Source organism: Paramormyrops kingsleyae, chromosome 2 (genome assembly GCF_048594095.1).
Source record: "Paramormyrops kingsleyae isolate MSU_618 chromosome 2, PKINGS_0.4, whole genome shotgun sequence".
In the NCBI taxonomy this organism is placed as follows: domain Eukaryota; kingdom Metazoa; phylum Chordata; class Actinopteri; order Osteoglossiformes; family Mormyridae; genus Paramormyrops; species Paramormyrops kingsleyae.
In genome coordinates, this window is record NC_132798.1 from 40,477,492 (window position 1) to 40,492,688 (window position 15,197).

Sequence of the window (15,197 nt, forward strand, 5' to 3'; positions counted from 1 at the left end):
ACAGTCTCAGATTTGAAGATGCTGATCCTCAACCCAGCTGCCTGATACTCAGCTGCAAACCAGTCCAGTGCACACTGGAGGTCACTGCTCGACGAAGACAACAGGACCACATCATCCACCAAAAGAAACAATCCCGAGGCCCCCAAACCAGACCCCTTCTGCCCCTTGGAAATGCCTAGAAATTCTGTCCACAAAAGTTATGAACAGAACCGGTGACAAAGGGCAGCCTAACACGAGTCTGACTTACTGCTGGCAATGCAAACCAAGCTCTTGCTCCATTGTAAAGGGATCTGATGGCCCTCAACAACAGACCCCGTATCCCATTCTCCCGAAGCAGCCCCCACAGGACACCTTGAGGGACATGGTTACATGCCTTTCAAGTTGGACAGACTCCCATGAACCCTCCAGTATCCTTGTGAGGGTAAAAAGCTGGTCCAGTGTTCCGCGGCCATGACAGAATCGGCATTGCTCTTCCTAAATCTGAGGTCCAACCAACAGGCTCCTGAAGTTGGAACACACTCTCCAGTTCCCTTTCTTAAGGATTGGCAGACTGGGGTGGTGGTCTCAATCCAAAAGTACTATCCCCAATCTCCACGCAATGTTGAAGAGGCATGTCGGCCCTTACCACTGAAGAGGTTTTTTTTTATAGATTTTTTCAGTCACACTGGTGCACTCAGGAGGGTGCAACCATCCCCCAGCCCCGCCCCCCCAGTGCCTCCAAGGTTGAAAAAACATTGCTAAAGTACCCTCATGAATGGCAAAAATACCACTATTGATTGCCCTTCACATGGAAAAAAAATAATCGAGTGCCGCCTAGGGTGTTCCATTCTTGTGAGATACATGATGTACCCAAGAAAATGTGATAGTGTCTTAATGAGAGCCCTTCTAGTGGAGAGAATGTGATGCAGTGCCCTATAGGGTGCCCTTACAATGGCCTAAGAGGTCCCTATTGGCATCCTTCTAATGGAAACGGATGCTGTTATGAAGGGCCCTTACAATGGTCTAAGCCAGGGCTGCTCAATTATGGTCCTGGGGGACCAGAATCCAGCATAGTTTGCAGATTTTCCTGCTGAAACATATCTGGTAAATAAAGCTGGTAATTAGCTGATTAAGGTGCGTTCCAGCTGGGAAATCGCACCTTATCGGTGCCTTTCCTGAGGAAAAGGGTACCATTATTAAGTGCCCTTTATGCCATTCCTACATCATTAAGTGTCCCAAAGGGAGGGGTGGGGGGTGCGGTACGGTTGATTGGCAGTGTCACCCTTTACATTTTTTTCAGATGCAAACAATGTGTAAACACTTCAATATACATCACATATGAGAAATTAGAAATCACAACCCCAAGTATTCCATGGCCTAGTGTAATACTGGCCAGGAACCCATAAAAAATCTCATGCAAATGTTAAAATCATACCAGCAAAGGACCAGGTGTGTGTAAGCATGTCTCTCAGCAATAGGCAAGTGCATGATGGGTATTTCAGGCATTCTAAATCACAAGAAAATGTTTCCACATGGAGAACAGCAATTGTGACTGTGATTAGGAAGCATTTAATGCAAGTTTCTAAAACGAAGCTGTCCTAAGAACTAAGGCAAAGGCAGAAATCAAATTGTACCCTGTGAAGTTAGTTTTATTTTTAAGTTTTATTATGTGTGTTAAGAATAAACATACAGTAGCGGGTAGACAGCAGAGTAGTTTCATAAATGCTCTTAAAAGTAATACTGAATGTACCACAAATACTGATCAACACAGTCAACAGTGGATAACACACATACTTACATAGGGACTTGTTTACCTTACAATTACAGCACTTACAACTAATAAACACTGTATAAGACATTTAATATTGAAACCCAACTCCAAAGAAAAGCAAAAAGTCAACCTAAAGTCTGATTCATCTCAGCAGAGTTGAACAGATTTTTGATGTGACATTTGTGAAAATGTCCTTCACAGTTTCCTTACTCTTACACTAAATGCCATGGTGACACTGACAAGTATTAACTGGGTAAGGCACTTACAAAGTAATCTCTATAAGATGGCATCTACCATCATGAATTGTTTAAATGAAGTATAAGGGCCAAATACAAAATCAGCTGCAGAAATACTGTATATTTCAATATAAAAATGTTACCTCTCCCACTATTTAAAAACAGTGCTTTAAAAACTAGTTTACAAACAGCCATATGAACAATACATGTAATTTACTGAACACAAAACACGAGGACAAATAGCAGAGTTTAATACTGAATAATACAAAATTTCACAACCTACTCAGAAAAGACTTTCATGCTGCAAGATGAACAGTCATCCTGAACAGAGAACGCAGAAGCTGCTTTCCAGAACATTTCTGAAACTATGCAGAGATTGTTGTATGTCTCCCCAGAATTCATTTCAAACTAGCACCACATGTAATACTAAACCTCATTTTATTGTTTGATATGGAATATCTGACAATTTATGTCATCAATTAAATGGCTTAACAGAATAGCGCTACTACTGGCAGCTGTAACTATGCTTGAACACCCCGGTGTAACACTGCTAGGCTGCTCATTCACGTCTTCAAATGCTGCTTAAGCAAAAACATACTGTTGTCGCTGCAGCCAGTAGTTTTACACACAGCAAAACAGATTAGTAATTCAAAAACTTGGTGGCGTAGTGTGCTGAACTAAATGTTTGTCTTTGGTACAAAACTGACTTCAGGTTTCATGATGCAGCATTTGAGTCGCAAACACACACCCCCACAGACACAGACACACAAAGTGTTATCAGATATTGATAATCTCAAAGAGAAAGCGCCAGAGTTTGCGATAAACTGTTCTAACATTTCCCAGCAGTCATACTGCATTGTGGGGAAGTCAAGTCAAATATGAGTTACGTTCATTGTCAGATTAAATCATTTGCAGGCTTTACAGTGTGGATTTACAGATAAAATATTTTGCCGCATATGCGCTAAGCAACTAACCCCCAAGATACATTACACCCTTACTGGAGATTGGATTCATCTTTGAGTAATCTTAATTTCACTCTTAACTGGTGTCCCATCCATTAACCAGCCCTTCATTAACAGTACAATCTCTTATCCACTCATGATCAAATCTCTCCCAATAGCTGCTGCGATTGGCTGCCGTTTACAGTCAATCCAAAAGCCAGGGGAGATTTGGAGGAGACTGCCTGTCTGATAATCTGAGGCGGGTCATTTGACTCCAGCACTCACTGTTCTTCTTAGCTTTTATCCAATATGCTTTGGTCTTCTATTGATAGCCCAGTGACATCATATAACAGCCATTTGCCAGCAGGGTTTAAATTATTAATGACATTTGTAATACAGTAATACCCAAAGCCCCAGCTGAAGATACCTGTGGGCCTCAGTCATAAGGCATATCCTCAGCAGTAAAGCAGTCTTTGGTGAGTCTAACCAACCGGCAATACTGGGGAGCACAACAATAGCAGACATGAAAACTTGGCCAAAATATTCATTTTGTTTTGCAGCTGGTTTGTTGTGTCCTGTATTGATGGGGAAGGGAGCTTTTTCACAGCACAGAAGAATGACTACATACATCAATGATGCAAACACACACACACGTACTGCTGGATATACACACACATACACACATGTAAACACGATACGATAAGATACGTATCAAGTATGAAGGCGACACGGAGCAGATTTCAGGAAGACACAGACACACACAGGCATCCGAACATGAGGGTGAAACCAGGCCTTTGAGTGTAACAGTGACCCAAATAATGCACCATCTGACAAAAGACAGGCAGCTAGAGCAGAACTTGTTTGGCTGAGTTTGGCAGGGCGCTATATATGTCCACGATGCAGTCAGAAAGCTGAGGGCACGTGTGGATCGCCGGCCGGCCGGCCGCTGCTGAGGGCACGTGTGGATCGCCGGCCGGCCGGCCGGCCGCTGCTGAGGGCACGTGTGGATCACTGACTGGCACAGGTGTAAGAAAGAAAGGACCCAGCAGATTGACACACTGCAAAGCTGAGCTACCGGCTCAGGGCAGCACTGGGCCCCCCTCTGCGTCCTGCCGGTGAGCAGGGGTGCCGTCTGGGGGAAGCCTGGCTGCCGGTCTGGGGGGATGTCCTGCCTCGTGGAGCAGCAGCGCCGGCTCACGCAAAAACACCAGCAGCACGGTGATGTTGTCGCTGGAGCCTGCCGCCTTGGCCTGCGCCACCAGTTGTTGGGCGACGGCATCGACCTCACCTGCACCCTCCAACAGCGCATCGTGCACCAGCCCTGGCACATCAGCCGGCCGTACTGTGTCGAAGAAGCCGTCGCACGCCAGCAACACGTAGTCCTCCTGCCCATCCAACTGCAGCGAGGCGCAGTCCGCATCACCGGAAATGTACGGCTTCTGATCAAAGTCACCTGGCGCACAGGACACGGGTTTGAAGAGGAACTGCTATCAATTTGCTAGCAACCTTCAATCTACTTAAGCCTGGACTGCATTAGCAAAAACAAATGTTTCTCTGGCTAAAACTATCTGCTACAGAAATTACAATTAAGAAAGATGAATTACGATAAGCGACAGGAAACAGGAAGTGAGGAGGTTATAGGCTCAGGTTGCCATGTCTTACAGTTGTCATGGAGCTGTGGAGAAAATGGTGTTTTGACATTTTAAGAGCACGTCACAGTCCTAAGCCTGGTGGTGTGCAGGGATGGATGGTATCCCATGGCAACATCGCTGGAGTCACTCACCAATTGCCCGAGAAACAGCATAAGTGCCATTGACTCTCCAGCACCCCATGAAAGTGATGCATCCTCCCAGGTCTTCGATCCTTTGCTTCTCATCCTTGGGGAGGGGAGTCAGCATTTAACAGCTGCATTCCTTCCTCAGTTTGACAGATATCCACAGTGTTTATCCCGCCTCCATCTACACAGCATTCAAACCCACAATTGCAGTGCAGATGTACATTGCGCATAATCAATAGCCTAGAGAGGGCTCTATGTGACGAGTATGCAGGGCTTTCAAAAAAAGCTGTGGGTGAGACAAACCAACAGCAGGAAACTAAATCAAAAGATAAACAGGTGCTGGAAGAGTCCTGTGGCCCGATAGAAGTTGGACATCAAAGTGGGGAGCTAGGAAACTACACGAATGCGCCCATCCTCCTCTTGAATGTGGCCATTGAGGTGCTTACCTCGCGCTCTGGCTTGTGGGGGTCCATGAGCGTGACCGGGTCACCCTGCCGCACCAGCATAGCCTGGGAGTCCCCTAGCCAGGCCACGTGCAGCCAATCACCCGCCAGGAGCACTGCCACACCCGTGCTGCCGCTGCGCAGGCGCTGCAGAAATTGCACGTGTATGCACACACGCACGCGCACACACACACACACACACACACACATACACGCAACCACACATTAAAGATTACAGCAAAAACAAGAGAAACCCAGATGCTTCACCAAAAGAGAAACTTTTACAGTTTAAATAAACGTGCAAATGTTAAAGTTTGACCTCTGACCTCTCTAGTAGCTTTCTCCTTGAACATGTCATCTGTGCAGCTGAAGGAGTTCCTGAGGGCCTCAGTGGGGTTGCTTGCTAGCGCCTCATGCTGGCCCAGCAGCACATGCAGGTGGGTGGCGGCAAAGGTGGCGGCATCAACCCCACCGTGGCCATCAAAAACCGCATAGTACCCGCGGTCCACCCCATCCTGCGGGAAGCACAGCCAGTGGGTGATAAGTGAAGGCATCGTACATTACAGGGCATATATATGACCTGCCAGAGCAATTATGCAGAAACACACCTGTACAAGGGTAACGCTATTACCACCATTCATCATCTCAGCTCTTTATTGGCTGAATGCCTCTTGGACTTAAGCCCCCACCCTGGGTGATTAAAAGCTTTCCCAGGTGGAAGCCAGCGTCGCTCTGCCAGTCAGAGGTAAAAGAAGCGCTTGCTAATGTGCCTTATCATGGGCTGGCTGTTTATGGTGGCCCTGGACCCCAACCAAGACATTCAGGAGTTGAAGCCTGTGGCTGTGTGGACGGAAGCCTCACCTGGATTCCAAACATCTGGTTGAATTCTGAAAGGGCCACATGCCGGTCCTCCATCTTTCGGCGCATGTTGCGGATGGCGTGTGTGGAGCAGAGGAGGAAGCGTGAGGGGCCTGAGGGCAGGGCGGGGGGTCTGATGCCAGGAGAAGACAACCTCCCACAGCTTGCTGAAGAGATCCGCTGAACAGAGCTGGACTGGAGCACTGTGGGATAGAAAAGCATCAGTAACTAACATTCTAATACATAAAGAATCCTACTTTAATACAAAATCCCCACTGGCAAACCATTGAGGAATAAAATCCTTTCCACCAATTAGTACATCTTTACTTAGAAGCTTTTTACTGTTTATTCTTACCAAAGCAAGTTTATACATTATGTAAAGATACCAATTGCTTTTAGATATTCAGATGTTATATCTTATCTTTATTTCCAGAGATTTACTCAATATGTCTCTCTATTACAGCTGGGGGTGGGTAATACAGCCAAAATGTCACATCACGCTATTTCTGGTTAGAATCATGATCTATCTTAATAGTGTTAAGCAATGCTGTATTGCGATTCTTGTGATAACGCTTATCGTGGATACCATTTCAACAGGGCATGGTAAATTACTGTCATATCACCCCACCACTAACTGGAACATTATGTACCTGTAGGTATATGGGAATCTGTGTATCAAGTACAGAATGACCAATAGCAGAGGTATGACCTTCCACAACCTTCAGTGGGAATGCTCAGACTAATCTCAGCCACTCCCATAACCCTGACCAGGGTGAACAGCTGAAAGGTGCATGGATAGATGGGTCTATGCTTTTATTAGGAACACGTCATATAAGAATTCTAGCGTTCATGTAAACAGCCTGCTCTGTGAAGGAGCAAATTCATGTAGACACTTTTCGGGGGCGGGGGGGGGGGGGAACCTTGGTAAAATTAGCATAATCATGAGTGATCAAAAAAGTACCTCAGGACCTCAGGAGGGACCAACTTTCAGGTTCTCAGACATCCAGCCCCAACCAACACCCCCCACCACATGCCCCCACCTGTTTCTGATACATACCATCCCAGCTCATCGATCCTTCACGTGGGAAAACAAAAGATTGTGATCCTTCTGCTACAAATGGTATCTAACACTGTATGCGATGGGGGAAAAAAAGATTCACAAATGTCCACTAGAGGTCAGGCATGTTTTGCTGCCTACTTTAGAAGACTAATTTTTCCTGTTTATGGAACTCTACTGTCCTCTTCTAGGGAATTCCAGTCATACCGGGAGTACTACTTAAAAGCAAGATATAATCACACCTCAGTTCCATGTCTAACTAATATTTTTGTCTACCAGCTTCATTCTGACTGGTTAATTCTGGGCAGCATGGCTGCCATTCGATATTCGAGCCAGCACCGGGTCACGCCAGTGATGTGAGGCTACCCTTTGTCCTCTTTTGGTAGAAGCGGGAGTGAATGACCTCCTGCACATGGCTACCCTGCTAATGAGGCTTACAGCACGCCGCTTCAGCGCAGACCCGCAGGTTTCTAGGAGACCGGAGGACACCGGGGTGAGCATGGTGCCGTGCCAGCCGATTAAATCAGCCCCGTGAAGTGGCGCTCAGCTGCTCGGTAGCTAGAAGGGCTCATAACACCAGCAAAGTGCAGGTCGACTCCGGAACATTCACTGACTGCACAGCCCTGTGTACAAGAAGGACAGCCACTAACTCACACAGCTCCAGCCTGCAGCCTCGGCTAGCACATGCGGCTCCAGCTAGCATGGACCAAGTTCCGTACTTTTAGTGTGGTACTTTTGGTACTTTCCCTTTTCCACCGACTTCCAATTGAGTACCAGTACTAAAACTTCCAGTACCAAAAGTACCACACCAAAACCAGCTAGGGTACTTTTTGGTACTTTGGAATGGGACTTGAAATGCTTTCTCTGTCAATTCGTTATGCAAATAGCCTGCCTCTGAAACACAATACAAATGCAGCCTTGAAAAAAGTTATGATCTCAGAAAACAATGAAGTTAAAAACACCTAATTGCGATTTGGTCAGAAGAACAGATTTAATGAAAAGATCAGAATGGCATGACAAAAAATATTTAGTAATATTTTGTTTAATATACAGTGGAACCTCGGATTTACGGTTTACGAGTGTTCCACAAGACGAGCAAAGATTTTTAATAAATTTTGACTTGGTAACCGAGCAAGTCCTGGTTTACGAGCACCAAGTATCATGAAAAATCATATGACACACATGCACTCCTTGTTTTTCTTGTTTTTACGTGCGCTCGGCACACACACAAATACACGCACGTCATCACAACTGAACCAATGGTTATTCACTTTCTCACGCTGCAGAATTGTGGGTAATCGTCTCCCATGCTCGGTCTCAGTCGGCATGCCTCACTCGTATAGTCAAAATTTAGTAGAAAAGCACCACCTGAATAAGGGCGTAGCAGTGCGAGCGATGAATCTGTTTAACGACAATGCAATGTCCACATTTTTGCGAAATCGAAAAGAAGGCAAAAGAGGCTGTCATTGGATCGGTTCCTTGTTAAAGTCGCACAAACAGATTCCAGTGAGCCAACAGATAGCAGTGATTCCGTTAATTATAGTGAAAGTCGTCCTACAAAATAACCCTCCTCTTCTCCTCTCTCGTCTCTCTCACACCATCCACGATTCTTTTCAAATGTAAAGCGTAGGTTAATTTGTTTTATGTATTTTTACTTTATATTTTGTATTAATAATTTTTATATGAATATTTTTGAGTTGTGGAACGGATCATATGAGTTTCCATTATTTCTAATGGGAAAATTCGCTTTGATATACGAGTGCTTTGGATTACAAGCATGTTTCCGGAACGAATTATGCTCGTAAACCAAGGTACCACTGTACTAGTACAGCATGCATATAGTGTGTTGTCCTGGCAATGTGATTTTGTTGTAAAAAATATTGTGGTATTTTATAAAGCAAAAAGGAGTTTCTAACAAATTTCTCAGAAACCCATGGATGAAAGAATGAAAATGATTATAACTGTCTTGGAGAACACATGCAGCACTTATGCAAAAGCAGCAGAGGTAAACTTTATATTGATTTTTTAAACATATATTAGATAATCTATAAAAGGAATAATTAAAATTACAAAGCTATTTTTATATGACAGAGTAACCCTGAGCTATAATGTCCGTACAGAACTGAAAGATTTTTACACCAGTGGAAAACCAACGCCTTGAAGTACCTTTCTCAAAGTACCAAAAGTATGGTAGCTGGAGTGGTAGAAAAGCACTACTAATGCCTGGTCTGTGCCTCGGCAGACGCAAAGGCAACGCGTTGGCCTTCACATCTCCCAAACAGGCCTACTGATGCTTTTTAAGAGCTAGGGCTGCACGATTTGGGGAAAATATCGAATCGCGATTTTTCTGACAGAAATTACGATTTGATTTGCGATTTATTTTTATGTCAAGCTTCAGTTCAATATTCAGTATGTAGTAATTTTAAAACATATGACGCAGCATGAGATACCATCAGTATTAACTGGTCTATATTCTAATGCAAGGATGAGAATTTAAAGACGTGATGTGTCAAGTTAAATAAAGTAATAATGAAAACAATTGAAGCAAAAAGAAAAATAGCGATCTTGCAGGTAACGCTTATTACCCTCCTAATAACAGTAGAACTGCCTTTTCCCAAGCCAATGAACAAGCAAAAGCTACTTCGGTGTATGCAGCCCTTTTGTTTGCGCTATTGTGTTGTTAGCTGCTGTTATTAACACTAATAACACTCAAAAAAACGTAATGTTCATAACAGAGTGGCTGTTCTGTCCTGAAACCGTAAAGCTGGACATTTTTAAACGTAGTATGCATTTTATAAAATGTTGAATAAATAGAAGTCGTTTATTGGTGATTTCATGTTGGTCGAAGTTTCCGCTTTTTAACAACTGTATACGGTTATTTTCTATACAAATCAATTCAGGTGAAACAAAAAATGTACGTGTTCATGGTTGCAAACTCTTTCAGACTCCACCCAAGAAATCTTACGGCAAATCTATATTCCATTCTGAACTTAAAATTAGCTGCATCAAAAATGTTAAGGCAGTTTGCAAACCCTACAGACTATTTACAAGGTAATAAAACTCACATACATGTAAATGTGTGTGCAGAACAGAGAACAGAAAATCTCACTCCATGCAGCTGACCAAAGTTGCCAACCCTGCATTTTATTTTAAATGAGAAGTAAAATGCAGTTTTCGACTGCAGCTTATCATTCCTTTGCTTTGTTACTCGGACAAATACAAAACGAATGATTAAACATTATATGCGTCTCTTTTTGTATGTTTTCTAAATAAGACCGCGTGCCCATACCCAACTGTAATAGCGATTAAAGTGATCTATTATTTTAGTATTTATGTTAAAGCAATACTTTTATTTTATTACTGGGGATTAATTTTTTGAAACACTTAAAATTTAATAAGCACAAAAACATATGACATAAACATGACTGTATTGTTGTTTTGATGGGTTAGCAGTATACTAATGCTACTGCCTATTAACAAAAACCAAAAGGTATGATACGCTGAAGTATATTGCAGCTGGTGTTGAAAAGGAGCTCGCCGGTTCTATTGATGATAGGACCTTTCTGAAACAATCTCGGACCATGAATTCACTTATAGCTCAGTAGCGGAATCAATATTTTTTCCGCACCGCGAATGCAACATTTTCTTCGGGTTTCACGTGTTTGCTGTTTGTGTACTCTGTCGCCTCGGGCCACTTCTGATTGGTGAGAACGACTGTCACATAGGGAGCACGGTATGAGTTTGGAAAACTATTCTTACAACAGTTTTAAAACCTGGGTCCGACGTTCTGTATAATGTATGTCCTAAATCGCAGCCTTTGCGATTTGCTAATCGCGTTCTTTCAAATCGCGATTTCGATTTGAAATCGATAAATCGTTCAGCCCTAGTAAGAGCCCTACAGGAAGTCGGTTAATTGGCCAAAGAATAAGCTGCCAGATTTGTTAACCACAAACCACACCCTAGCCAGTCTGCTCTGTGTTGAGGCTTTGCAATACACACTGCTGATGGCTAGTCACTATCATTTACTTCTCCGGTAGTTTCAGATCCCAAAACTAAGCAAAGTATGTTGAAATCTACAACAGTTGTCAGAATAAATTGACTTGCACTAAAAAAAGATGCATAAATATGAAAGCTGGAAAACTGCCCGAACACCATAATTTCCACATACCTCCATGGCCACTCGTCTGGCAGGTTAAGTGTGACGGCAGCATCAAATTTTTGCATGGCCTCTATGTGTCTGCAGGGAAGCTCACTGTGAGGGGAGGGCACTCACAGATTGGCTCCTGCTCGGGGTCCGTGGTGCAGTGACAGGAGGTCAGGTCGCTCTTCAGGAGCTCTGTCACAGCTGTGTGGCAAAGCAGGGCAGTCAGCAGAGGTGGGGCTTTCCTGTAGATGGGTGGGGGGGGGGGGGGGGGGGGGACATGTGAGAAAGGCTGCAAGTGACCAGCAGGGAGACTTTCTCCTTTCTTGACTTTGTTTTTCAGATGCACCATAAACTGGTTAACGTATTAGTATTGGCCAACTTTTATAAAAAAAATAAAAATCAAGACATAGGTATCAAGTAATCAAACTGAATTTCCGGCCTACCATCTCGGACCACCCTGAAAAAAAGAAGGGATTTCCCTCACAGAGGAGGTGACAGTTACAGTTACACAGCGGAGAAAGTTCATCCTGTCATCTTTAGGACCACAGAGTTTCGCCCTCAGGTTCACTTGCACAACATTCTCACAGGGCTGCAGAGAGACTGTAACAGTCCCAAACTTCCAGGGGCCTCATCCAGAATCAGTGACACAGCTGGGCGTCAGACAATGAGGTCATCAATGAGCTGACAAATGCTGCTGAGATACGAATTCTTGTTTCTAAGAGGAATCAGAAGGCTCTTGAACAAACAGGACACAAACAAAGGATGTCATTATGGCCCCTAGCTTACACTAATCCTATTAGCGCCCAGCTGAATATTACAGCCAACCATGCGCAAGTCCAATCTGTTTGCTTAGACTCTGTCCACCCAGGCTTACAGTAAATGAACATTCAAAGGGGGAACACACAAGCAAGCAAGGGATTCTGTGATATATGTGGGACTCGAGACGTTTTTCACCCATCTATGCCGACACATTTTAATCTCCTTCCTTGCACTACCATTCTGCCAAACTCTGCAGCACGCAGCCCTGAAAGGAGTATTTAAAAAAAAAAGAAAATGGTCTCCAGGGAGCCACCTATCAGCAGTCTGGAATGAGAAACAGATTCCTCAGTAAGATTCAGCGCAGCTGTGGTTACTAGCAGTTGCAAAATAATCCATGAGACAGAACTACTACCACTAAGTAAAGGTTGTTCGTCCCCCCAGCCCCCCCCCCCCCCCACCACCAAGAAGGAACGCCAACGTTAAAGATACCTCAGCACACTAAACTGCAGGGTGAAGACTATTCATTGTGTTTCGCCTGCTCACCATATTTTGTAAGTGTGCCGCAAAGCAGACTGAAACAGGAAATGTGTTTTGAAAACCAGGAAAAGGGCTAAACAATGCTGGTTCTGCTCAGAGGAAGTCAGAGCTTATCCCCAAAACATTCTGGGAGGAAGACAAATAAAAAAAAAAACAGGCATGGCCTACAGATTACTCATTAATTGCCTCCTACTCTTCAGCATATCAGCGTTTGCTAGGTGAGACCTGCTGTGTTTAATGCTGAAAACACACTGGCCAGGACACAGAGGACCAGGCAGGGCTGCAGACCTTAAGCCTGTTGTTGTGTTTTTTTGCAGGAGTGGAATGTGAGGAATGTGCTGGTCATCCTACAAGCAGGGCTCCTTTCCTCCACAGAAAAGCACAGGTGTAAACAGGACAGGACTTGCATTTCCTTACAAAGCACGTACAGCCTAAATATTTTTCACCTGGTTGGATTTAGAATCCAACCATATGTCAAATATTACACCCAGCACTTAATTTAGGATCTGAAACAGATTCCATCCTGCCCACAAAATACACAGCTATGCATTAAGGCTGGTTCATACTTCTACATAAGCGCACTATCGGACGTGTCCACTTGAACGTTTGTGAAGCCTTTGACATCATTGTGCACCTCCGCAAACGAATGCCTGCTGCACTCCAAAATTTGTATCCGTGCAGCTTTGTATGCACAGCTTTGGACACACTGTGCATGATCGATTCACTAGCGTCCACTTTAAATACCAACATGGAAGCTTTTGACGAGTGTTGAGATAGTTTGCAAACTCTACAGACTATTTACAAGGTAATACAACTGTTACATACATGTAAATGCGTGTGTGTGTGTGTGTGTGTGTGTGTGTGTGAGTGCACACTTGAACTGAAAATCTCATGCCAGCCAGCTGACCAAAGGTGTGCATGTGTATCAAGCAACTTTTAAACTGCCTCAATGTAAAGTCTGTTGTTTATTGTAGAATCTTTTCCCATCGCGTTTTAAGACAAATGGGCTCAGGGGAGTTTTACTTGCACAAAAATGTTCTGAGGACAGAATGAAAAATGAGTGGTTTAGAAAAATAACCAATCAGACCTTGGTCAGACTTAAGACCAACCAATCAGATGTCTTGGTCCCTCCTCCTCTAGTTGCTTGGACTCGCCTTCTCTACAATGTGATTGGTTCTCTCTCTAAACCAATCATTTTTTTGTGTAAATAAAACTCCCTTTACCAGACAATTCTCTAAAATAAAATAACTTGCATCTCTTACGGTGCTTAACCATTATCCATTCTTTTCAGACTTCCCACTGAAGAGAATCACATGATGTTCTTTACTCTATAGGTACGACTGCATTCCCCACCTGGAACTTGAACTGGCACATCAAGCCTTTTGTATGTAAGCAGCTGCAGCACACTGATGCAGGTGCACCCGTCTACTGACCTGGCAGCAAGCAGTCGCTGTGCCCAGTCCAGGCTCTCGCCCCGCACCTCGCCGACACCAATCCGGCCACTCGTGGGTGTGAGGGGCAGCGGGTCTTCTGGGCTGAGTGGTTCGGGAAACTCTTCCACAAACTCGCGCAGGAAGCGCTCTGTACTGGCTGCCTCTGTGCCCATGCTGCCTGCCCGTGTTGCTTCCTCAGAACTTCTTTCCTGGTCCTCGTTTTACAGAGGGATGTCCTCAACAGACAGACAGTGAGAACAGCACCTGTGGAAAAGACACTGAAAAAAGTGCAAGAATCAGCTCAACATTTTTCTGCAGTAGGTCAGTGTTAACCAGGGTTAAATGCAAACTGGTGCTAGAAAGAAAAACGTTTTGTGTGGTTCATGTTATTTTAACAGCTTTTCTTTATACCAGATATTTGGTTAAAGAATTTGAAAAACCCTTGGACTGCATAACGTTTACTAACCAGTTATTTGAAAGAACAGGATATATATTTGACTTGATCTTAAAAAGCATTTACGGCTGATGGTACATGACAGCTGGCACAATAAGGAGAATGTGTACATCTCCTGCTCTCACGTCTGTATACGTATGTATACAGCTCAGTGCTACAAAGTAACGTCGCGTCCCTGTAGCGGTTTACCTTGCTTAATGACATTGTTAAAATTCACACCAGCGAGTCCAATAACAAAACCACAAATATAGTTTATTAAACAAATAAAAACCAACAATTACGTGTCAATACAAAGGAAAACAAAACATTTCGAGTTAGGTCGCACAAAGTGTCTAATGCTACGGCAAACCAGAATGTTTCTAAAATGGAAAGCATGGTCAGAATTAGTACCTTAGGTGGCCTTTCCGTTGCTGCTTGAAAAACATCCACGAAGAGGCCAAAAAAATGAGGTTTCACTTCTTTTACCTCGAAACCGACACCCTTCTTACGCTCCTTGTCGACATTCACCCTACGGAAGTGGCTGCGTGAGGAAACTGTTACGCTCCATCCCGTTTGAAAAAGAACGCGTGCGCGTTTCTTCAAAAATGGCCACCTTCCTAGGCACTGGCGGACACGGCGCCACCTGCCGGTTATAGAATGCAATTCTGTGACGCTTTCGCAAAAATCCTTTTCCTTAATGCACGGCTAAAATAAACCTTAAGCAACAGATTTGCATCAACTTGTAAAGCCGGGCAATCATTTCCTTTTTCGCATATTCATAGGTTGCACGTGTGTATGATCTGTCTTTCCTAGTCATCCATCATACACC

General features: G+C 44.0%; 1 protein-coding gene across 1 annotated transcript; it reads right to left on the reverse strand.

The window, feature by feature from the left end:
- Nucleotides 1-1,622: 1,622 nt before the first annotated feature.
- ppm1f (protein phosphatase, Mg2+/Mn2+ dependent, 1F) lies at nt 1,623-15,179 on the reverse strand. The gene is given in 10 exon segments (XM_023838966.2): nt 1,623-4,380; nt 4,711-4,804; nt 5,151-5,294; nt 5,474-5,662; nt 6,009-6,138; nt 6,140-6,182; nt 6,185-6,208; nt 11,336-11,448; nt 13,936-14,213; nt 14,780-15,179. Coding segments are annotated over 9 exon segments (1,284 nt in total). The 5' UTR covers nt 14,109-14,213; nt 14,780-15,179; the 3' UTR covers nt 1,623-4,006.
- Nucleotides 15,180-15,197: the final 18 nt, after the last annotated feature.